General features: G+C 40.6%; 2 protein-coding genes across 22 annotated transcripts in view; one reads left to right on the forward strand and one right to left on the reverse strand.

Annotated features, from left to right (window-relative positions):
- Positions 1 to 12,778, reverse strand: part of Gk (glycerol kinase) — an 88,967-nt gene extending 76,189 nt beyond the window's left edge. For 3 of the 20 annotated variants that reach the window (XM_087189908.1, XM_013074030.3, XM_087189898.1), the window contains exons 1-3: positions 12,444 to 12,683; positions 3,155 to 3,228; positions 327 to 433 (exon numbers count right to left, since the gene is read on the reverse strand). In XM_087189908.1, the coding sequence (XP_087046034.1) occupies positions 327 to 433; positions 3,155 to 3,228; positions 12,444 to 12,521 (259 nt within the window). In that variant the 5' untranslated portion in view covers positions 12,522 to 12,683. Of the gene's footprint in view, positions 1 to 326; positions 434 to 3,154; positions 3,229 to 8,605; positions 10,463 to 12,443 lie in introns of those variants that run through there. The other 17 variants (XM_087189906.1, XM_087189904.1, XM_087189902.1 and 14 more) reach the window with 12 other exon arrangements.
- Positions 12,779 to 12,865: 87 nt separating this feature from the next.
- Tasl (TLR adaptor interacting with endolysosomal SLC15A4) overlaps positions 12,866 to 25,310 on the forward strand; it is a 95,205-nt gene continuing 82,760 nt past the window's right edge. The window contains exons 1-2 of one of the 2 annotated variants that reach the window (XM_021262608.2): positions 12,866 to 13,215; positions 19,196 to 19,252. The gene's annotated coding sequence lies outside the window, so the exon portion shown is untranslated. The remainder of the gene's footprint in view (positions 13,216 to 19,195; positions 19,253 to 25,310) is intronic. The other variant, XM_004850060.3, reaches the window with a different exon arrangement.

Genomic DNA, 25,310 nt, shown 5'->3' on the forward strand with positions numbered 1-25,310 from the left:
CTCTTCAAGAAAGCCTTCCTTGGCCACCCAACCTAAAGTAATCCCTTCTAAGCACACTCCATCATATCACTTGATTTTTACGTTCTGCATGGAACGTGCTAGTATCTAAAGCTAGCCTCTATTCGACCTTGTTTTACTGACCCCCAACCCCACCAAAACGAAAGCTCCATGAGAATAGGAACCTAATCTCCTGTTCAGTATTGTATCCTCAAGCTCTCACAGAAATGGCTGGCATTGCATAAGCATTCATTATGAGCTGAAAGAATCAATTAATGAATTTGGTTGAGAGTGTCACACTATATAAATAAAATATTCTATTAAAATACCTTTTATGTTGGAAATATCAATATTGAGCTGTCCAAGTTTCTCACACGTTTTCTCTATGCACTCATAGACAGACTGCAAAATCTCCTTGGGGTCTTGTTCCACCCATCTTTAACAAAAGAATGTATTTGGTTAGTCTACAAGACAGCAATACAAATGTAATTTATTTCTATAGAAATGTTACCTTCTGAGCGTATGGCTGGTACACAAATTAAAGAAAATTTGATAAGCAAAGCATATCTATATCCCACATTCTAAAGAAAAGGTTTAAATAAAAGCTTCCCCTTATATTTTATATGCAATAATCAATTCTTTTTTAAAGAAAATCACTAACAGCAGGCCATAAAGAGCAAATATTCTACCTACTTTGAAATTATTTTTTCAAGTCAAAGAAGAAAAGAGATTAGCACCCCAATTCTTTATGTTTTGTGGGTTTGATGAATTTTGATGCATGTTTCAATAGTAATTTCTAAGTTGATGGAAATATATTTGTTTCACTAGCAATTTCTGAGTTGGTGGAAACGTAATTTTTACAAACCATATTTAGGGAGCAAAAGAAATTCTGAAAAGCCAAATAAGTACACTAATTTCTGTTGCCATTTTTCCCCTAAAATGTTTTGTTGGAATTTAGGGTTAAAGTTTGAGTTCCTAATAACTATTTCATGTAGACAAGTGATTCATCCATGTTTTCAGATCCAGTCCCTGTGCAATTTTGGTAAAGTACTGCACCTCAGAAGAGGGAAGGCTACAGGCAATAGAAGACTGGGAGAAACAATATGAGGAAGTCCTAAAGAAGAAATAACAAACAAAAAATTCTATTCCAGGGTCTGGAAGTAGCAATGGAATTCCAAATGCTTTTCTTCCCTGCCTTCTTCAGGACTGGGTAAATGCTTCCTTTTCTTAAGCTTTGAGTTCCGTCCATACATTTTCTCTTCTCAAAAACCTAATCTCAACCCAGCATGGTGGTTGAAGCTATAATCTAAGCTACTCTTGAGGCTGAAGCAGGAGGATTGTATGTTCAAGATCAGCCTGGGGAACTGTCTCAAACTTTAAAAAGGGGTAGGGATGTAGCTCAGTGGTACAGCACTTGTCTAGCATGCATCTGGACCTTGGGTGCAATTCCCCAACGAAAACCTTCTATGCATTTCTAATTTTCTTCCCTCCAAGAACTAGGTATCCTCCTTCCAAATAGTTGGGGTCAGGCCTGTGGACACTCATTCTAATGTTGCTAATATAGCCATGATTTTTTTAATGAAATAAAATAATTCTTTCAAATATATGGATTTTTTTTTTCTTTTTGGTGATGCCAAAGCCTTGAATACACTAGGTAAGCACTCCACCACTGAGCTACATACCTAGCCCTGTTTATTTTACTCTGAGACATGGTCTCACTGTGTTGCCCAGGTTAGCCTCAAACTTGTGATCCTTCTGCTTCAGCCTCCCGAGTAGCTTGATTACCAGCATGGGCCACCACACTCAGCTAAGGAGAGCATATTTTTTCATGAAAAGGGAATGACACAACTTAGTAAGACATCTATTATTTTTCTTTTCTTAAATTGAGATAAATTTTCTAGTGAAATGCATGGATCTAAAGTCCACAATTTGCTGAGTTTTGACAAATGTAGATATCCATCTAACCAACACCCCTACCAAGACAAGAATATTTCTTTCATCCCAGAAAGTTCTTTCATGTTCAAGTCAGTCATGTAATCCACTTTTTTATTTCTATCATTCTAGACTAGTTTAGCCTATTCTTGAATTTCAGATAAATGGAGCTATACAATATGCACCTGTTTGTACTTTTTAAACCATCTATAATATTAATGAAATTCATCCATGCTGCAAGTATCAGCTTACTTTTTAAAAAATGCTAAATAATATTCCATTGTTATCCATCTTATTGATGATAGACATTTGGGGCTAGTATGAATAAAGTGGCTATAGATATTATGTGTAAATCTTCCAAAAGATGCATGCTTTCACTTCTTTTCTTTTTTTTTTTTTTCTTTTTCTCAAATTTTTCATGCTTTTTTTTGTTTGGTTTTGGTACCAGGGATCGAACTCGGGTCCTTGCACTTGCGAGGCAGGCGGCAGAACCACTGAGCTAAATCCTCAGCCCTCATTTCTTTTAAATGAATTCCTAAGAGTGGAATGCTACAGATGTAACTTCACAAGAAACTGTCATACAGCTTTTAAAGGGGTTGTATCATAAACACCCTTAAATTTTAAATAATATACTCAACATTATATTTAATTACAATTTCCACATATGAACACTATTCTCAAAAAGGATGATTTAGTATTAGCAATTAGATATGTGAATGCTTTTTAATATTTTATTATTTTATTTTTTGGTTTTTTGAAACAGGGTCTCGCTATGCAGTTCAGACTGGCCTTGAACTCACTATGTAACCCAGGCTGGCCTCAAACTTGCAATCCTCCTGCCTCAGCCTCCCGAGTGCTGTGAATGCTTTTTTTAAAAAACAGATGTCCTTAGTTTTAAAAAAGCTTATACTGTACAGTACTCAAATTAGTGAAGCAGTATTTGGCAATGGTGGGGACACAGAAATAATGTAGCATTTCTGATATTAAAACTTGTTTGCCTTATTACTTTATCATTTCTTCCTTTTCTGTCACTGAATTCCTAAGCCATTAACTACCCACACATTTTTGTTTAACTACTAAGTTACTGTTTCTTTTCTTCACTAATATCAATCCCTAAAGTCTTCTTGGGAAGGAGTCTAGGCAAGTTTACAAATTCACAGGGTAGACGAGGTAAGACAAAACATTAAAGATGGTGTGTCTTTATGTATTAGATTAGAAAACATACCCTTCTCTTGGGAACTCTTGTTTTATTTCCACTTGATGATGACTAAGTAGTTCAGCTGTTTTTGAATTGAAAACCTGAAAAACATATTGCAATATTAGTATAAAACTCCAGGTAGCTATCAAAGGTGTAAGCCTCAGGAGGATCACAAGTTTGAAGCCAGCCTGTGCTACAGTGAGTTCAAGGTCACCCTGGACAAGAGAAAGGGAATAAGTGGTGCAGAGAGGGAATGTAAGTGCTGGTAACAGGAAATGGATATGAGCAAAATATACACATTTACCCTCCCCTAAGTGAAGGTGGGGAGGAGGGTAGGGCAAGTGGGATGATGGATAGGGTGAAAACGATCAAAGAAAGTTATATGCATGTATGAATCTGCCAAAATGAAACCCATTAATCTGTATGACCAATTAAAATGAGTAAGAAAATAAATTAATATTAAAAACTTCTCTTTAAATAAAAAGAAACCTATTGAAGGTGAAGGTAAATTAAGAGGAAATTCCCTAGTAAACCAAAATGACTCTCTGGCTATAGGAATAATATATCAACCAATTATTAGTATGGATTTCCTTCAGAGAATAGGAAAACCGAGAGTAATTAAAGTGAGCTAATATAACGCTAACAGTGATGACATAATGATCCACTCCTCATTCATCCTGGATGTGAAGAAAGGGTCATATGATGCTCAGGCGGGGACACGGACTGTCAATTCCTGAGAGGGAAATACAGCCCTGTCAATGGAAAAAAGTGTATACTGGCCCCATCCAGCCGAGCCCTCTGTGACATCCTTGTCACAAACTGTTGACCCTGGGGCCGGGGATTTAGCTCAGTGGTTCCGTCACCTGCCTCGCAAGCGCAAGGACCCAAGTTTGATTCCCAGTACCAAAAAAAAAAATATGTCTGACCCTTGATATAAAATCTTAAAATCAAGGGGTGAAAGCTAACTAAGAAGTGCTACATAATCCTCCACCATTTTAATGCTATTAAAACAACACTAAAAAAAACTTAGCAACATTTTTTCATATATATTGTTTCCCACCGAGTAGGGCCTATATTTGAATATCAAAGTATTTACTCTTTTGGATTAAGAATGAGTATGCATTTTAATTAAAATTAACTCCCCGAATCATTACAATTATAAAGTCATTATAATAGTAAAGTCACTTCCAATTAGTTAAGAAAGTGTTTCCATGCCTAGGTTTCCTGTGGGAGAAAATTACCTGTTCAACATGGGCTAAGGAAAGAGAAAACACCTTGCGACCTGTTGTCTCCCTCCCTCCCCATCATACACATCTCCTTTCCTGGAGAAACCTCTAAACATAATGAAAGCAGGAGGGCAAATTCTTCAGTTATTCCAGGAGATAAAATACCTTACAAGTCAAAGGTTAACTCAACACATCATAATTTAAAGGCACACAGCAGAATACCACATAATGTCCTTGTGATTTACAACATAGCATTAAGGTAAGTGTCTAAGATGTCAGCTACATCTGTCCTGTTTTATTCACTGAAATATCTCTAGGATATTTGATGCTCAATAAATATTTGTTGAAGAGCTGAAAACAATGGTCTAGTATAAATGGTTTTTAGAAGAAAAATCATCAAATCAAATAAAAATGGTTATGTGGCAGAAAAACTCGAATAGGAAACTACAGTTGTATTACTGTTATTCATGTAACTGCTACTCCTTTGTCAAGTCTCAACTCTCAAAAGGAGTCTGGGTTAAGAAACGAAGTGTACCTTTCTGCTGGCTAGATTCATAAAGACCTCAACAGCAGATGTACGAAGCTATAAATGGACTGGGGTCCCTCTTCTATCACTTCTTGTTTTTAATCAGGCTAACTTCAGGACCCTCACACAAACATTTGTAAGTCTTTGAAATAAGCACAGAAAAGGGAAGGGTTTGGTAAATTCTATTTGCTGCATTAGCGCATGAAGTCATCCACACACAGCATTTGGAAGAACCAGGACAGAGCTTAGACCTACTTCAACAGAACTCTCAAGCTTAGGAGATGATGCTACTACCTTTAGGTATTATATTAAGGATGTAGCCCTATGCACCTCCCCCAAGTTTGTGGGACACTTTGTAGGTTCAGTATTTTTGGAGTCTGCAAATTTCTTAGTGTAGTACTATTCAATAGAAATATAATGCAAAAAAAAGAAGAAATATAATGCAAACCACAAATGCAAGCCAAATATGTAATTTTAAGTTTTCTCATAAAAACTAGTGAAAAGACCAGTAAAATTCATTTTAATGACATGTTTGATTTCAGTCAGTATTGTATATCTAGGGCCGGGGATTTAGCTCAGTGGTTTCGCCGCCTGCTACGCAAGCACAAGGACCTGAGTTCGATCCCCGGCACCAAAAAAAAAAATATTGTATATCTAGAAATTATCATTTCAACATGTGACAGGGCCGGGGATTTATAGCTCACTGGCACCGCGCCTGCCTGGCAACTGTGAGGTCCTAAGTTCGATCCCCTGTACCAAAAACAACAACAACAAAAATGTGACAAATGTTTAAACATTATTAATGAGATCTTTTACTTTTTTCAAATACTAAGTGTTTGAAATCTGGTATATATCTTACTTAGGCTTACAGCCTACCTCGATTTGGACTAGCTACATATAAAACGATCAGCAGCCACATGTGGCCAGTGGCTACCATACTGGTCAGTAAATTCTAGAGTATTTTTTTCCTTATATAACTAAGTCCACATGAAGAATCATAATGAAGCTCCTAGATGTCCATTTATCTCCAGATGGACAAAGGCACAACGAAAGCTAATGATGTTTCCCCAAGACTCTATGGTAGAAGATAACTGACTCTACATGAGAATGTAGCAAGAATATTAGTTTTCAAAAACCACTGCCAATTAAAGGTGGCAGTGGCTATATAACCTGCTTTATAGAATGGTCATTTGTTTAAAAAAATTATTTGATGGGCCAGGTATCATGGCACATGTCTGTAATCCCAGCACTTGGGGAGGTGGAGGCAGAAAGATTGTAAATTTGAGTCCAACCTGGGCAACCTGGCAATTTAGTGAGACCCTGTCTCAAAAGAAAATTTAAAAAGGGCTGAGGATGTCGGCTTAGTGCTAAAGGCCCTAGGTTCAATCCTTAGTATTATTAAAAAAAAATTATGTCAAGGAACAAAAACCACAGAATTACAGATCTCCTCATCTTTTTTCTTCCTTTTCAAGTTTGAAATTCACCAAACGTAAAAGCACACCAGCACAGAATACAAGACTACCTTGAAAGGGCTGGGGATGTAGATCAGAGGCAAAGTGCTTGCTTTGTACGCATAAGGCCAAGGGTCAATCCCCAGCACCATAAAACAAAACAAAAGAAAACACTATCTTTAAGGAAAGAAATTAATGTGCTGGCCAAGGCAGTGCACACTTGAAATCTCAGCTACTAGGGAAGCTGAGGCATGAGGATAATTAGTTTGAGACCATCCTAGGCAACAGTGGGAGACCCTATCTCAAAAAGACAAAATCACTGGCTCTAGATTGATTCATCTTTAAGGGATAGGAGCAGAAGCAAGAGAAGCAATGGCAGCAAGAAAACTTAATGCAGGAATAGAATTTAGCACAGTGTAAACATATAGTATATGCTCGAGTGATTTTTACCACTACTGTGGCTGCTACTGCTACATTATTAACCACCACTACTATTGTTACCTATAAATACTAGAATTAGAAGTCACCAGCTATTTTCACCTCTATGCCTAAATTATGACTCAATTTTTGACTTGAAGGGAGAGGTAAAAACTAAGAATCAAGGAAAAATGTTCTTATAAAAATGTTTTAAAATAACCTGTTGAAATGATGCATTCATTTTCTGTCTTATAAGGGGCACCATGGAGACATGAAAAGCTCTCCTTACTAAGTAAGTGTCTCGTAGGTTTGCCTCACCCATCCTGTGACTAATTCAGCTGAACATGCACATTCATTTCCCCCCCACACACAATATCTCCACTAGCCTACTCTTCTTTTATGGCACATTGAACTTACTGGGATAAGATATTTCTCAGTAAAATTAAACCCGCCCTCAAGAACATCACAATATTACACAAATGTGAATGTCCAACAATAAAAATACTAGCTACAAATATATTACATTACAATTTTTTTTTCCAGTACTGGGGTGACAACCCAGGGCTTTGTGCATCCTAGGCAACTGCTCTACCACTGAGCTACATCTCTGACTCTGCATCACAAATTTGACCAGAAAAGGTCTAATGGCATCTTCCAACAAACCATAGAATTAAAGAAAACATAGCAAATGGCTTCATATTTTTCTGAAAAACGAAATTGTATTAAAGGGCATATGCATACATACAGCGATAGTTGCTAAAATTGACATTTTCCATGACCCTCCAACTTTTACTGCCTTATTCTTACAATCCAAGGGTTCTAATCAACACACCTGACTCGTGCAAGCTTCTTGCTACTGATGTCAGTTCATGTGGGAAGCAACTATGACACACCTTTGGGGAAGAAACAAGACACTGTTGAGCCCCTCAAGGAGCTCAAAATTGAAAGCTTATGAAGGACAAGAGGAAAAGAACAAGTGGAAGCCTTCTGATGAGAATGTGTTCGTGCCATCTTGGTAATGTAATGGGCAAGAAAATAAGTGAATATAGTAGGGAAAAATAAGCAAAGACTCACAACTTCAGTTATCACAAGAGTAGCTTCGTTCCAGCTTTGTTTTTAAATAACCTGTTGAAACAATACATCCATTTTCTGTCCCATAAGGCACTGTGGAGAGATGAAAAGCTCTCCTTACTGAGTAAGTGTCCTATAGGTTTGCCTCCTTCATCCTGTGACTAATTCAAATTAGTTTTACCAAATTGACTATGCCTTAGTCCCTGGCCCATAATGAGTACTTAATATGTATGTGTCAAATAAATAAATGGAAGGAAGGAAGGAAGGAGAGAGAAATCTAGCCATAAGCTTTATGAGATCTCAAAGTATGATGAGACACCTGGGGCCAAGGCAGTATTTCCTGCCAAAACAAGCACAGAACTACAATTCTAGTCATTCTTCATATATACTGGCTGTTGGAGCAATTATTATGCAATCATTATCCACAGTGACACACCTGAGCCCTGCCTACGACCCACTAATCTGAGTCACAGGATGATCACAACCTATAATATTTATTTAAAGCAGCATTTTTATATATCTTGTGAAATCAATTTGCAAGTATGTTTTTCTTGGTCAAGAGTCATTCACTTTCGACCATAATCCTATGATGAGAAGGGACACTTGATTGACAGGTGGGGAGCTAGCCTTCTCCATACTCTCATCTCCTATTCATAGCCCTCAGGCAGAAGGGAGCCTTAGGTAGTACTCAGGACAACTGGCTTCGGGGTGTAAAAGACCTGGATTTGAATCTAGTTCCACCAGTTATTTTGTGACCTTGGGCACAATCCTCAGCCACAATCCTCACCTGTGTGCAAGAGCTTCCTAAGGGCATCTGCATCACATTAAATGACTTAATGCTGGAAAAGTCCTCCACACAGTACCTGACACATTTCAAGTCACAACATATTTCAAGCCTTTTTGTAAACATTCAACCTGATGGGAAAAAAAATCAAGTTACCAAGTTAAAGAAGTTGACTGCTTAAACTGAAACTTTTGTCTCACAAAGAAATAGCCTCTCCTTAAAACCTGTTACACTCATTCTTTTTCCAAGAAGTACCTACTCTGAAATCTGAGTAACCATGTGCCAACCCCAGTTTACTTTCGTATCAGACAAGTTGGAAATTTTCCTCTAGCATAAAATACATACACAGGGACCCAAGATTAATTCTTTCACAGCTTGATGAAGAAATGAACATGCTCTAAAATTGCAGACTGACCATTAAAACAAAAGAAACTGCCAGGCATGGCAGTACACACCTGTAATGCCAGCAGGAAGGATTTCAAGTTGGGAAGCTGAGGTAGGAAGATTGCGAGTTCGAGCCCAGCATAGTCATGTTAGTGACTTAGCAAGACTATCTCAAAATAAAAAAATTAAAAGGGGCTGGAGACATAGTTCAGTGCAAAGGCCCTGGGTTCAACCCCTAGTACCGAAAAAAGAACATAATAATTTTTAGGGTTGGGGATTTAGCTCAGTGGTGCCGCCGCCTGCCTTAAAAGTGCAAGGTCCTGAGTTTGATTCCCGGTACTCCCCCCCCAAAAAATAACAATTTTTAAAAAGTGCTACAGAAAGGGCGAAGAGATCTGACTAAGGGTTTGAGGAAAACTACTAAGAGCTGGCATTTGAGCTCTTAGAAGTAGAACAGAATTTCAAGAAGCAGAAATGTGGGGGACAGGGTAGGAAACATTTCCCTCAGATGAAAGAGCACAAATACAGCCTTTTCTCTTTATGGCAGGAAACCAATATTGCTAACAGAGAAAAAGGGAGGAAAAAATGCTTGAAAGTTCAATTGGCCTTGTGAAAGTTAAATTAAATTTGCAAACTGAATGACTAATGGTCAGAAAATTAAATACCTTTAACTTTATAAACTTCCTTATTACAGTTCTTCTCCACTGTATTCTTTCCTGAGAAGTAAGCAGTTATTTTTGAGTTATAATTACAATGTGGAACAATATTGCTGGAATAATTCCTGGATACCACCTTGTGATTGAGGCACTTATTCAGCAAATCTATTATCTGTATTTCACAGGGAGTGGTTTCCCAACCTCTTTCCTTATCAATAGAGGAAAAACTACCTCAATAAATTACTCCCAAGTTTTTCTCTATTTCACAAGTCTTTTATCTGTCTCTGAAGCATTATTACATAACTGCTTCTCAGAAGCAGATTTTATTGATCAAATTTTATACATCATTCTCTAAGCAGGATGAGCATTTTTTCTGAATTTGTACCTTCCCTCGCTCACTGAGGTCATGCCCTACAAAGCCCAGTAAATGGAACGCAATTTTTGAAGATATATATGGCTCATGTTACACACTGAACAAATGATTGTGGCATTATGAAGTTGATCCATTCCTTCTCTATCAACACAGACAGATGTCTTTTGGAGAACAGAATCTGAGGGATGGGGAACAACGTGCAATAGATAAAGAAGATAGATAAAGAAGATTGCTGGTCTACCTGTACAACAATAATGAAGACTCAAAGAGAAGATAATAGTCTAGGTTGGCTGCTAAAAAGGAAGCCTACAAAGTTATAAAAGCTTTTATCCACTTTCATAGAAGGTAAAGGCTATACAAGCTTGCTAACAATTGCCATGCTTGGTTTGGCCTCCACAACGCTTTATGAATTAGTTTGACAGAACTTAAAAATTAGAAGAGTTCACTGAAAATTCTACAGATTATCAGCTTTTCTTAAAGAACGTGAAGATCTGCTGGGCGTGGTGGCTCTCGCCTGTAATCCCAGCACTTGGGAGGCTGAGGCAGGAGGATTACCATAAATTCAAAGCGAGCCTGGGCTACATAGTGAGCTAAAGTTTGGTCTGAACTCCCTAGCAAGACCCTGTCTCCAAAAAAAAAAAAAAAAAAAAAGAGAGAGAGAGAAGAGAATGTTAAGATCTGGCAGCCCTGGGCTTACATTCCTGCTTAGCAGCTACTAGCTGTCCCCTTGGCCTGAAATGCTCTCAAGTCGGCTCATCCTCTTCTACCTGCTTGGCCCCTACAGGAATTTGTGTGGGCAATTCTTGACTATGCTACAAAGATCAACACACATTTAGTTGGCACTAGTCTTAATGGTCTTTCTTAAGTGGGGAACATGGTAATAATGATTGTATATTTTATTTATTAATCAAGTCCAGTTGGGCCGGGAATGCAGCTCAGTGGCATAGTGCCTGCCTGGCATCAAAAACAAACAAACAAACAAATATCCAGTTGAGACTTTCTTACTTATGATTCAGTATTACTTTATAAACATTTATATGCTTATAAGATAAAATCACCGTGGGTGATCAAAAGATCAACAAGGCAAACCGGGTGTGGTGGCATACCCCTGTAATCCCACCACTCTGGAAGGCTGAGGCAGGAGGACTGCAAATTCGAGCCCAGACTGGGTAATTTAGTGAGACCCTTTCACAAAATAAAAATTGAAAAGGGCTGGAAATGTAGCTCAGTTGGAAGGTCCTGGGTTTAATCCCCTCTACCAAAATATTTATATCTGATAACCCAGGTAAAATAATTTGAGATAAGGAAGTCCAGTGGGACCTAAACAATCACTAACTAGGCCCAGCATGGTGGCACATGCCTGTAATCCCACCTACTGGGGAGGCTGAGGCAGGAGGACTGCAAGTCCCAGGCCAGCCTAGGCAATTTAATAAGACCTTGTCTTAAATAAATAGTCGGGGACACAGCTCAGTGGTAAAGTGCTTGCCCAGAATGTGCTTCACTCTCTAGTACCATCAAAAAAATAATCACTTAATTATTTACATTAACTTGCCAGGTTAGTGAAATGCCCATTGAAACAAAGCATAGGCTTTTACCAGGAAATGTTCATTTAAATTACTTTAAATTACCTCCCTTAATTCAATGCTGGATCACTTTAAGAGCAAGTCTCCTAAATGCACAAAACTTATCAGCAGTTACTTAAATAGCACTTTTATGGTAAAACTCTGTCATACACGTTAAATAAAAAGAAAACAGAATTTCCAGTTACATTATGCTGGGAAACACAGAAAGGACATTATTTGTAACAGGCATAGTACCAGAACTGAAATTTTCGAGTCTTCCAAATATTCTGGCAATAGCAGTGTAGTGTCTGTTTCCTAATTTGCTCTGCCACCCCTAGTTTTCTACCCTCTGCAATTTCTGTGAGAGAGGATGACAGCACATCATCATGCTAATACTTTATTCGTTCTACCGCTCAAAAGGACGCTGTGTTGAGCCACCACAGCCATGATACAGCTTTCCCTCCATCCAAGGTCGTCCTGCGCCTCGCAGGCCAAATGCTCCTGGGGAAGACCGCTATAGCGGTCAATGTGACCACCTGCCCCCTGCTGCCCGCGGGCCGCTGTGCGCGGATGCTCGGAGAGCTCTAGCTCTCTTCGGTGAAGGGTCCCCACATTAGTACGTGACCCGGCTCCATCACCGCGGCAAAGACTGTTCGGGTCTGCTGCGGGGGTCCTGGGAGGCCGCGATTCCCAGGCCCAGGCGGGGTAGCCCGGCGTGGCGGGTCTCCCCTTCGGCCTCCCCCCTTTGCCCAACCAGCACTCGGGGCCCAGGGCCAGGAGAGGCGCGCGACGGCGACGCAACAGCCTCTTCGTCTCCGAGCTCGCGCCCCGGCTCAGCGCCTCCTCAGAAGTCACCCCGAGCTCACCAAAAAGCGTGTCGAACTGGTACCCTGGTCCACTGCCCCCACTAACGGCCCCAGAACTGCTTTCTTCGTGGATGCCATGAAATCAGCTTCAAGTCTGCCGGCTCACGCGGCCGGTTTCCCGGGTGACCGCGCTAGGCGGGGAAGGGGCGGCCGGCTAACGCAAAGGGCCAGGCGGCGCGCGTTCGTGAACGCTCGGACCGCGCTCTAGGCGGCCCCTTTACCCAAGCCGAGCCTCCTCACCCCGCCCCTCCGGCCCAGGCCCCGCCTCCACCGCGGTCTCACGGCTCCGAGGGCGTGGCGAAGGGGGGCAGCTGTCTGCCGGGTCGGCCAACTAGAGAGCGCGGAAAGAGGCTGAGCGCCAGGACGGTCGGAGGACGGTGGGACGTCATGGGGAGGGGCCTGGGCGCGGCGGAGGCTGTGGCTGGCGCGGCGGGTCACGTGAGGGGCTCGGGAGCACACTGCCTAGCCAGGCCGCTGCAGTGCTGGGGCGGAGGCGGCGCTGCCTATTGGCAGGGAGCGCCACAGGCCCACCAAAGAACACTCCTCCACCCGCGCCCGCGGAAAACCCCAAATTGCTGAACTGCCTGTTCCCCCGCGTTGGGCTGTGCAGAGCACGCCGTGAGTCGCTGTGTGGGCAGACCCGGCCCGGCCTTCCCGCGCTTCCCACGCCCCGCCCACCTCCCCTCCTGGCCCGGGTCCACAGCAAGCTGATCTTTGCAGTGACGGAGCCACGTGGTACCACCTCGGGGAGCAAGGCGAATCCCTCACCTTTGTAAGCTTTTCAGGGACAAGGGACGCGGAAGTTTTTCGGTTTAGTATTTGAGGAAAATACTTAAAAATCAGCCTCTCTGTTGTCCAACCAGGCAGAAGGCGCCTGGTACCTCCCTGTCCTGAGGTACCCTTGCTCCTTGCTAGGCTTCACGCTGCTCTCCCCACCCCCACAGGCCGTTTCTGCTCCCTGCTAACTGGTGGGGGGGGGGCGGGGGCGTTGTCTCATGACCTTGAATTGACTTTGCCAGGATCGTTTTGAGTCCTGTGTTCTAGGCGGTTTCAAACTTTGGACCAAGATTCGCAGTGAGAAATAGTTTATAAAAGTACCTAGGACGTGTGTATGTGTGCATTATATATATATAATATATAAATACATTTTATACATACTCATATTAAAAATGTTTTATAGCCAGAGTGAGACTATGACTCCAGCACGGAGAAGCTGAGGCAGGAGGATCACCCGAGTTCAAGGCCAGCCTGAACTACATAGCAAGACCCTATCTTAACAAGTTTCCTAAACAATATTTGTCCTTACTCTATTTTTATTCTATATCATTTTTTAAAAACACTGATTGACAATCTAAATTGATTTTGTCAATCACTATACACTAATCAATTTTTAAAACGTTCAGCTGGCAGTGGTTGGTACATGCCTGTAAACTCAGTATTCTGAGAGGCTGAGGCAGGAGGATCGAAAGTTCAAGTCCAGCCTGGTCAGTTTAGCAGTTTAGACCCTGTCTCGAAATTAAAGGAAAAAACCATTTTTTTTAAGGGCTGGGCGTGTAGCCAGGTGGGAAGGCCATGGGTTCAATCCCCAGCACCACACAGGTGTACCCCCCCCCCACGCAAAGCATTTTAGTATTCCCACTCATTTCTTTATTTCTTTCCACCCCTTTCCCAAATCTCTCAATGTTTTGGAATGACCTCTATTTCCCTCCCTGCTTTAATTGACACCACCTCACTTGTGTGTCTCAGTTTATATAGTTTAATCACACTTGCTCTCGAAACATGTTTCTTACACTCTAAGCATCAAATTCTGGTGGACCTGATAACTACTGATAAACAGGCTTGCTTGCTTTAAAATAGGGCAGATGAGTCAGTATTTCTGAATTTCCTAGAAGAGGAAAAGAGGTAGGCAGGGATATAGGCAAACAGTAAGGAATGAACTAGGCTGTCTTGCCTCTAAAAACTGTGAAAGGCATTAATTGAATAAACTACCTGAGTAAGAATTTCCTTGATTCCGGAAGTCAGTGAAATCAAAAAGTCACCAAACCTACCACATGATCCATTAAAAAAATTAAAAAAAAACCCGAACATGTTTAAACTTTCATACACTTTTGGCTCAGATTCTAACAGGACAGCAAATTGTTTCTTTAGCAGCATAGTGGGAATTACAGTTCAGTCATTTCAGTATAAATAGGACTAGTAGAGGAGAGGTATTTAAATGTATTCACTTTATGATTCCTACAACAGTTGTGTACCCCCACAATTATTCTTTTCACCAAAATAAAACTATCTAAACTCGTGGAGCTATATCCTTTTGGAATTACTCCCATTTGCTCACCTCTTTAAGCCACAGCTACAGTCTGAAAATTCTTTGTAAATGTAAAAATCAACCAATAGATACACTTTTCAGACTACCAATGAGAGAGTTGGAAGTAGCCATGGGACTGCTGGGGCCCAGAAAGGAAAAGTAAGATACTAGAATTTCAGTCTCCTGACATCAAACTTAGTGCCCTTTTACAGCAGTCTGAAGGAGTGGAAGTGCAAGGAAATTAGGAAGGATGATGAATGAAAAGGAAGAAGATGGGATGCTGGAGCACTCACCGGAGATCTGATGGCAAAGCAAGCAGTACAAGAAACACTGCCTTAGAAATATAAGGACCTTGCTCTAATCTTGACCCTGCTATTTAGCACTTAATCTTCGTGACCTTGAGTCATATTTCTTGATTGCTTCGTTTGTAAAATAGGTAAAATGCCACTGTCACTAACGTGGATGGACTAATGAAAGACTTAACTGATGTAATGCCTGTGAAAGTGCAGTACAAGAAGCGTGGTTCTAGCCAAGCACTGTGGCACATGCCAGTAATCCAGCACTCTAGGAGGTTGAGGCAGGATTGCAAATTCAAGCCCCACCTAGATAACTTTAAAATTTACCAAGACCTATCTCAAGAAAGGAAGGAAGGAAGAAGGAAGGAAGGAAAGAAAGAAAAGAAAGAAAGAAAGAAAGGAAAGAAAGAAAGAAAGAGAAAGAAAGAAAGAAGGTAAGGTGTAGTTTGACCGTCATGTTTGTTTCCGCCAAGGAAACCCAGAGGTGAAAATCAGGATCAAGGTCCTTCCTGCAAATAATTGAAGTAGTTTAAGTCATCTAAAGCTCACTGTGATGATTTCTGACTGGTAGAGCAGGAAATTTTAGTTAATCCTCCTTGAAGAGTCTCTGGGTGCTTTGCTTCATTCTCCTGTTTTACCTGTTCTTTTTTAACATACACAGGATTTATATGAGCATAAAGCCTAAACTTCTCTAGAGAATCTTTTGCTGGTGTTGTTTTGTTTTCCTGGCAACACTTCTTAATCTTATATTTGCTTGCTTGGTAGCACCTTTTTTTCTAGTCTAGTCTATTTGGAAAGCTAGCCTGTTTTTACTCCCTCCTTGCTATTCTAATGGTGACTTAGGTATAAATTGATTGGATATGGAAAGCATAGCACAGAAACTTAGTCCTGGAGAGGTTTACCGTAAAGAGCACTGGCCAGGGATTTAGCTCAGTGGTTCCGGTGCCTGCCTCAAAAGCATAAAGTCCTGAGTTCCATTCCCGGTACCAAAAAAAGAAAAAAAACAAAACAGTAAAGAGCACTGGCACTTTGATATTTCATGGATGAGTCAAACAGATATATGAAGTGATTTGCCTCTGCTAATCAAAAGGAATTAAAGACAGATTAGAAATGAAAATTTTCTTGGTTAAAATAGCCAAATTGGGAGCCACTTCCTTACTCTTGCAAATTGGAGAAGCCACTCACGCGCATGTTAATAATTTAAATGTGACTATCTAAAATTGTATATCACTTTACACAGTGTTGCAGTCCGAACAGGGTGAGGCCATGGCAAACTTCCTTATATCAGAACCACTTAGAGGATTTGTTAAAACGCAGGTTGCAGGGCTGCAACTCCACAATTTCTTGTTTCCTGGCTGAGGCCTGAGGATTTGCATTGCTAATGAGTTCCCAGGTGATGCTGATGCAGGTACTGTGCTTTGTGAACCACTGGGCTGTAGGGGAGAGTTTGATGAAACTATGCTGAAGCAGTGAGGTTGTTAGTGTGCTTTTCTCCCTAATCTTAGATCTCTGCTAAGAACCAAGTAAGTCACTTAAGATATTGGTAGATAAGGGTTTGGGGGTAAGTTAATTGTTAAGGATGCAGATTTGTACTACCCTCTTTTTACCCCGTTCCATCAAAATGCAACAAGATAGGCTCCTTCATTCCAGCAATTTTATCCTGATCGTTATTATCTCCCTAAGGCCTGAGTGTTCTAAAAGTATTGAATGAATGAATGAATGAATTAATTAATTAATATGGTAGACTGCTAGATAGGTGGCTCCTGACTCCTTCTAGTAATAATGCCCTTTTGTTGTGCCCTCCCATGGTGATATTGGACTTGGACCATGTGACTTGTATAAGCAATGAGATGTTAGCAAACATGACTGGAGTAGAGACTTGAAAAATACTTGTGCAGAAGTGACCCTTTTCAAACCTCTTGGAGCTGTGCATGGTGGTGCATTCCTATAATCCCCGCACTAGGGAGGCTGAGGCAGGAGGATCACTGAATTTGAGGCCAGCCTGGGCTACATAGTGAATTCTAGGCCAGCCTGGACTATAGAGCAAGACCCTGTCTCAAAAAATAAAATAAAATAAAACCTCTTGGAATTTAGTTTCCATGCTATAAGAAAGATAATCTAGCAGATGAGAGGCCAAGGGGAAGAGAACTAAGGCACCCTAGGTGACTAGCCCCAACACCCAAATATATGAGTAAAAACCATGTTGGGTTTCTTTGTTTGTTTTGTTTTGTTTTGTTCTATTTTGAGGTGGGCCCTTGCTATGTAGCTCAGGCTGGCCTCAAACTTGCAATCCTCCTGCCTCAGCTTCCCAGGTACTAAGGATTACAGACCTACACCACTACACCTCGCCCATCTCTGACATTTTTGTCCCAATGATGCCCCCAGATGGGTGTAGCTTCTGACTTAGTTAAAATGAATAACCTTAGTTAATACCACATAGAATGAAAAACCACACAGCTCAGGCCAACTAGTCCACGGAATCATGAGAGATGATAAATAGTTGTTGGGTTTTTTTGAGACAGGATCTGATTTTGTAGTTCAGACTGGCCTTCAACTCATGTAGCCTAGGCTGTCCTGGAACTCTCAGCAGTCCTCTTGCCTCAGCCTCCCAAATTCTGGGATTACAGGCATGCTCCACCACACCCAGATTCTGGATGTTGTTTTCAGTCACCTAGTTTGGGGGGTCATCTTTTATGCAGCAATAGATAAATGGCCCAACCAGTACATTTTGGTATGATCTCTATTCTTCAAAATTCAATTCTCCATTCTGTGATATTTGCTTCTAACTGGGGCACCAGGTCTTTTTGAAGAGTACATACATGAGCATGCAGAAAGTTTCCCGTCTTTCCAACACGTTTGGAAAACTTGTAAATTGTTATAAATGGAGAAAACCTGTTCCTGATAAGGTTCTGGGACAGGAGTGAAACCTTGAGCGCCCTCAGAGTCATGGCTGGATCTGTTAAGGGCAAAGAGCACTTAAGGTGGGACCATCAGCCACTTTGGTTGTTATTTCCTTACTTCAATGTCCCTTTGGCTTTCCAGTGTCACATTCCCCTCGTTTTCCTCATGCTTTCTGTCTCATGTGCATGCTTGTTTTCTGTCCCCAACTCCAAGCCTCCGGTGGCTAATAAAAGAGAGACAGAGATGTACTATATGTTCTTTTTTATTTTCTGCCTTTTGCCACTATATATAGCGAAGTAAAAGGATATAGATACTGAAAATATCAACCTTAATCAAAATTATGATTATGTATTACATTTATAATCACAGAGGTCTGATTTTTTTTGGAGGTACTAGGAATTGAACCCAGTGCCTTTACACTGAAATACAACCCCAGCCCTTTCTTTGTTTTTTATTTTGAGACAGGATCTTCCTAAGTTGCCTACACTAGGGTCAAACTTCTGATTCTCCTGCCCCTGCCTCCCAAAGTGCTAGCTCCATTCACATATCCATATCATACAAAGGAAAGAATCCTCTGCCACATGTATGAATTACATAGTAGGCACAAAGTATATAATATTTTACAGTACTGGGGATAGAACCCAGGGTCTCGTGTATGCTATGGAAGCACTATACCACTGGGCTATCTCACCAGCTCTACTTTTGCTGACTCTTTAAACAGATGTGCTACTGAAAAGAACTTTGTATTTTACTTGTTTAGGTTTTATATTTAGACTTGATTACAAAGAAAATATATCATTTATCACTAAATAAAGCCATATAAGCTGATCACAGTGGCACAACTTGTAATCCTAGCTATTCAAGAGACCAAGGCAGGAGGATCACATGTTTGAGGCCAGCCTAGGCCACTTAGCAAGATGCTGTCTCAAAAAAATAAAAATAAAATAAAAAGAGCTGGGGAAGTATCTCAGTGGTTGTTATGGCTTGTGTCTAGATATTTCACCAAAGCCTCATGCAGTCATACTTGGGGCTTTTTCTGAGGTGAATGGATCTAGAAGGTGTGATGCTGGGATTAAGGGCGTGTGATTACTAAATTAGTCCACTGATGGGTTTGGCACCTGCCCTTAAACCAGGTAGCCTAGATAGAATATAAAAGGGGCAAAAAGAAGCTGCTATCATCACTTGTTGGTTTGCTTGCTTGCTTTGCTACCTTCTGCCTGACATGAACTGTTTCTCTTTTGTAATGCCAGTCTGCCGTGCCACCCTGCCTTGGAGCCAGCTGATATGGACTGAAACCTCTACAGACTGTGAGCTAAGTAAACTTTTCCCTCTTTAACTTTGGAGGTTGAGTGTTTTGTCTCAGCAATGAGAAAAGTAGCTAAGACTTTAGTGCTTAACTTAAAACTTAACTTAAAAGTAACTTAAGACTTCAGTGTAGAGTGCTTGCCTAACATGTGCAAGGCCTTGGGTACATATACATACATAGATCTAAGGAAAGAGGAATGGTGGGTTTTAATTGAAGTGCATTTATTATCTTTTTAATGGAAAACTCCTTTTTGAAATAGTTCACAAGGATCACATTTATCTGGGGACATTTCTGGTTTGTGAAAGAATATATAGGTTTAATGTTATTAATTAAAAGGTTAGAAAAAGTTCTCCAGATTGTTGAGCTCAATTGCAGTACTGGAGATAAAGGCTACAAGGATAAGAATCAGGTTAACTTGATGAAGGTCACTCAAATGTGTGGCATTGGTCATTGGGTGGAGAGATGCACATCCATATCTTCTGAATTTAAAAAAACTCAAATCCTGGGGCTGGGGATTTAGCTCAGTGGTTTCGCCGCCTGCTGCGCAAGCACAAGGACCCAAGTTTGATCCCCGGTACCAAAAAAAAAACCACTCAAATCTTAAGCTAACCTATAATTGATCAATAATACTCTCTTTCCAAAGACATTACAAGCATATAAAAATATATATATATACGACCGGGGATTTAGCTCAGTGGTTCCGCTGACTGCCTCACAATGCAAGGTCCCGAGTTCAATCCCCGGTACCAAAAAAAAAAAATTAAAAAAAATATATATATAAAATTGAAAAATGTTGGGGCCTTTTTTCAGAGACCTTTTCTATCATACTTTCTGTACTCCATTGTCTCAAGGCCCTAAACCTCACTACTGTATACAAAACCTAGGTCTTCATCCTTGTCGTCAGTTGCTTAATGTTAGAGTCTGACAGGTTAAAAACTGTGGAGGAACATCAAATGCCAGAAAGGATGTAGAGCAAGAACTCTTATTCATTGCTGATGGGGATATAAAACTGCCACTTTAGAAGACAGTTTGGTGGTTTCTTACAAAACTAAGCATACTCTTACCCGAGTAATCACACTTCTTGATATTTACCTAAATGAGTTGAAAGCATGTGCAAACAAATGCCTGTGCAATGTTTACAGCAGCTTTATTCATACTTCCAAAACTTGGAAGCAGTGAAGATATCCTTCAATAGGTGAATAGCTAAATAAACTGTGGCACATCTGGACAATGGAACATTATTCAGTTCAAAATTAAATCGGCTATTAAACAATGATAAGACATGGAAGAAATTTAAATGCATATGGCTAAATGAAAGAAGCCAATCTGAAAAACTAAATACTGCATGATTCCAACTATGCCACTTTTTGGAAAAAGCAAAACTATGGAGACGGTAAAAAAAAATCATTGGTTGCCATAACATTCTGTATGATACTATCATTGTGGATACATGTCATTATATATTTGTCTGAACCTATGGGATGTTCCACGCCAAGACCGACCCTGATGCAAACTATGGACTTTGGCTGATGATGTGTCTGTGTACATTTATTGATTGTAATGGATGTATCATGATGGGGTGAAATGTTGAGAATGGGGGAAGCGATGACAGTGTGGGGCAGGAGATTCATGGGAAATCTCAGTACTTTCTGCTCAGTTTTCCTGTGAACCTTAAACTGCTCTAAAATATAAAGTATATTTTAAAAACTGTAGGAATAGTTTTTGATATATTTGGGTGGTTCTGTCCCTGACTCACCATCCTCATCTGTCTGCTCATTCTGGCATTTACTACCTTGGTTGAGAACTGAGCACACTTTCCCTCCTGTTGCTACTTGCATTACCTGGCCTCAACCTCCCTTACAGTTGGCCACTTTGCTTGGATTGGTATATTTCCTTGCTGATAATAAAATTTATTATAATAACTTTTGGTTATGGGTAAGTAAACTTATTAATTTAATAATATTTAAAAGCTAAAGTTATTTTAAATATTTTGAAAGCTATTAGTACAGCATGAAATCACTAAATTGTAGAGAATCAATCTCTCTCCCCTGTCTCTATCTCTCTCTCTCTCTCTCTCTCTCTCTCTGTAATACTGGGATTTCAACCCAGAGCCTTCACTCTGAGCGACATCCTCAGCCCTTTTTATTTAGAGGCAGGATCTCTCTAAGTTGCCCAGGCTGAACTTGATCTTGTGACATTTCTGTCTCAGACTCCCACTTTTTTCTTCTCCTTTGAAAAACAGTTGGTCTCCAAATCTCTGTGTTTCTGGACAGTTTCAAGCATATTATCTATTTATATTTCCTTCCTTCCTTCTTTCCTTGTTTGCTTCCTTCCTTCTCTCTGTCTCACTTTGTCTCTTTCTCTCTTTCATTTGTTTTGAGACAGGTTCTCACTATGTAGTCCAGGCTGGCCTCAAATTTGTGATCCTCCTGTCTCAGCCTCCGGAGTGCTACATTTTCAAATGTACCTTAACTTCTCTCCTTCATGTCTTTTCTCCTAAATGCTGATTAATGAAAATTCTCTTTTGTAGTTTGTGCCTGACTGCCAGTAAATGAAGGTGATGTCACAATCATTGGTTTGAAGTTAGGCAACATAACAAGAGGAACCTGGTTAAAGGGAAAATAACTCCTGTTTGTAAATTAGAATTTCTGCAATGGGGAAACCAAAAGTTTGTGTGACTTTCTTCTCCTGACTCCCTCTTCTTCTGGATGGGGTAATATGATACCTCTGCCTATTGAAGAGGATTTGCTTTAATGTAGTATTGATGTGTGGACTCTGCATATTCCGTGGGTGACAGAGCCAATATTACTTCAGACATTGAAAATCTCCAGTCTGCTAACCTTGCACCAATATGGACCCCAGACTATAATATGTGTTCAGAAAAGGGAACAGTGTGATCACTTTTTTTTTTTTTTCAACTGGGGATTGAACTTGGGTCCTTTTGCTTGTGAGGCAGGTGCCGGAACCACTGAGCTAAATCCCCGGCCCATGATCACTTTTAACTTATGATTCACCATTATGTGGTTAGGAAGTTTGAAGGAAAAAAGTGATACGTGCCTATAATCCTAGTATTTGGGAAGCTGAAGCAGGGGGATTGCAAGCTCAAGGCCACAGTCCTCTTGATTATAGCTCAAGGGCTGCCTGGGGTACATAGTGACTTCAAGTCCAGCCTGGAATACACAGGGAGACCCTATCTCAAAAAACAAGCAAAAGCCCCATTTCAATTTCAATTAAGTCTGGGTACCTTTTCGGGCATCCTTTTTGTGAATTTTTTTTTTGAGACACGGTCTCACTATGCAGTTCAGTCTGCCCTTGAACTCATTATGTAGCCTAGGCTGGCCTCAAACTCATGGTGATCCTCCTGCCTCAGCCTCCCAAGTGCTGGTATTACAGGCATGCGCCACCATGCCTGGCTGAAATGTTTTGCAATAGAATAGTTCTTCCTTCTATAATTGTGTTTGTTATTTGGGAGCCATTTCTCCTCTCAAATATAAGAGAACTTGTGATGTGGATCATATTCAGGAAAAACTTTATTTTCATTCTCTTGATATTTCTCCCTGTTAATTCTATTGCAATAATATATTTCTAAATGAAGAAAGAGAGATTGTATATTCCAATGAGGTTGAAAAGGCTACAGCTAATTATTGTGTATTTTATAAGTATTTAGACCATAACTTTAGAACCATGGGTCTTGAGTTTAAATCTTACACTTCTCCAAAGGTGTATAAGGTAAAGTTATAGCAAACTGGAAGTTTTCTTCAACTCACTCCCTTAAAAATACCACTCCCTGTCAGGTACAGTGGCACATGCCTGTAATACCAACACTCTGGGAGAATGAAGTGGGAGGTCTTTGAGTTTGAGCTCAGCCTGGGCAATTTAGCAGCTTAGTGAGACTCTGTCTCAAAAAGGGGAGAATGGGGGTGTAGCTCAGTGTTAAGGCCCTGAGTTCAATCCTCAGTACTTCCGAACCAAAACAAAGCAAAAATAATCCACTTCCTTGGCCTTGGCTTTTGGTCTACTTATATCCTTTTCTTGAACAATATTCCCTTTATCTCCTCCCTGTCCATTATAGTCTGTGGTATATTTTTGCAGTTACAGCTTCCAACATGTTCACTTCTTCTTATACCTGAGCCCTTGCTAGTCCCCAGCTACTTTGAGTCTATGGTTAACCAAGGCAGTAGTAAATATGATGTGAACAGAGACTTAAAATGAATTTTTATTTGTTTTCATTTTGCAGTATTGAGGATGAAACCCATGTGTACTTTACCACTGAGCTACATCCTCACATCCCCAGCCTTTTAAAATTTTTCTTTCGAGACATAGTCTCAGTAAGTTGCCCAGGCTGGCCCTGAACATGTGATTCTTCTGTCTAAACCTTCTGAGTAGTTGGGATTACAGGTATGCCCTGATACACCCAGCTAACATGAGTTTCTTAAATGGGGCCCGACCTCCTCTGCTGTTCTTTGGGGAAATCAAAGAACTACCATGTGGAAGCCTGCACTAGGCTGTTGGAGGACAAAAGACCCCATGGAACAGAGACACATCGTTTCTGTTGAGGTTTTCTGAGAAAACTAGCTTCACAATTGCCAGACATAGAAGTGAAGTCATCCTAGAATATCCAGCCTCAACTTAGCCAGCCAAGGCCAAAAGCACCATCACAATCACCCCAAATATACTCACGATCACAGACAATCACCCAGACTGTGAGCTAAACAAAATATTTTGTTCTAAACCCCTAAATTTCAAGCTGGTTTGCTACGCAAAAAAAAAGTAATACATCCTACCTGTACAGTGAGTTTAGTTTTCCTCCATGCAAGGAAATACTGATCATACACCTGGTTGCTTATCTTTCCTCTTCTTCCATTATGGAAACTATCTTAGTTCTTCAATTTCAAGGAACAAAATCCATTTATGTTAGCTAAAAACAAAACTCAGTGTATGTTCAGGTGCATGTACCGAGTGGGAAAGTAAGGTAGAGTTTTGATGATAGAATAGGCAACTTTTTATACACAAGACCTGCAGCTCAGCCAGGCTTTATATGTACTGGAGCTGAGAATCCTCAGAGAACTGAATCTACTCTCTTGGTCTTCTCTCTGTCTCTTTCTCTCTCTTGTTGAACTCTTTAAACTTCTATTTTGTTTTCTTCCTTCCCTCTGAAGACCAGTTTTCTTTTCTTTTTTTTGGTACCGGGGATCAAACTTGGGACCTTGCTCTTGTAAGGCAAGTGCCAGAACCACTGAGCTAAATCCCTGGCCCAAGACCAGTTTTCTTAACCATTCATCAAGTTGCTAATGATGCCCCAGTTTCCAAGTCTAGAAAGTTCCATCCCTTTTTATTATAATTTACAAATATAAACCCTCAAGAAGATCTGACTGGCTCAACTCATTTGCCTGTTGCCCATGGTCAAGTGACTACCTTGAGCTGGTCAGTGGTGGTGACATGGGACAGATGAAGTGGGCAAAGAGATCTTGTCCATCTTCTTGTTGGCTGGAGTTGGGTTCATCTAGGTTGGATTCAGTTCTGTATTCCTGATTCAGGCCCTGCCAGCTAAAGACCTGAGTAAGACAGAGTGACCTGCCTTACTCAGAGCAGGCTATGTATTGTGTTGAGTGGCTCTGCTCTCTGTGTGTTCTCTTCCTCCTTGGACCAGTGAGATATCTTTCTCTTGGACATGTTTTCATGATGATGGCGAAAGTACAAAGGGACAAGTAGAAACATGCAAGCCACTTAAGGCCTAGGCTTGAAATTGTCATACTGATGCTTCCATTCAGATATCATTCTCCAAAGCAAGTTACATGGCCAAGCCCAAAGATAAGCGCTAGAGAGAAATAAACTCTACCCCCAGTGAGACAGGGCAAGCGTCTCCATGTGGGTAGGGCTGAAAATTAAGGTTCATCACGCCACCTAGAAACCTGCCCCTTTTCATGTCTTGGATGCTCACATTTGGGCCAACAGAGATGTTGGTGTTGGGGAGTGATGTTAAAGAGCTAGGAGAGATGGGTCTAGGGGATAAAAAAACTAACTTGCCTATAAGAATGGCTTATAGGTAGAGTGAAGAT

This window comes from Heterocephalus glaber, unplaced genomic scaffold (genome assembly GCF_053883595.1).
Source record: "Heterocephalus glaber isolate CG9 unplaced genomic scaffold, H.glaber_assembly_v1.0 deba00001547, whole genome shotgun sequence".
NCBI lineage: Eukaryota > Metazoa > Chordata > Mammalia > Rodentia > Bathyergidae > Heterocephalus > Heterocephalus glaber.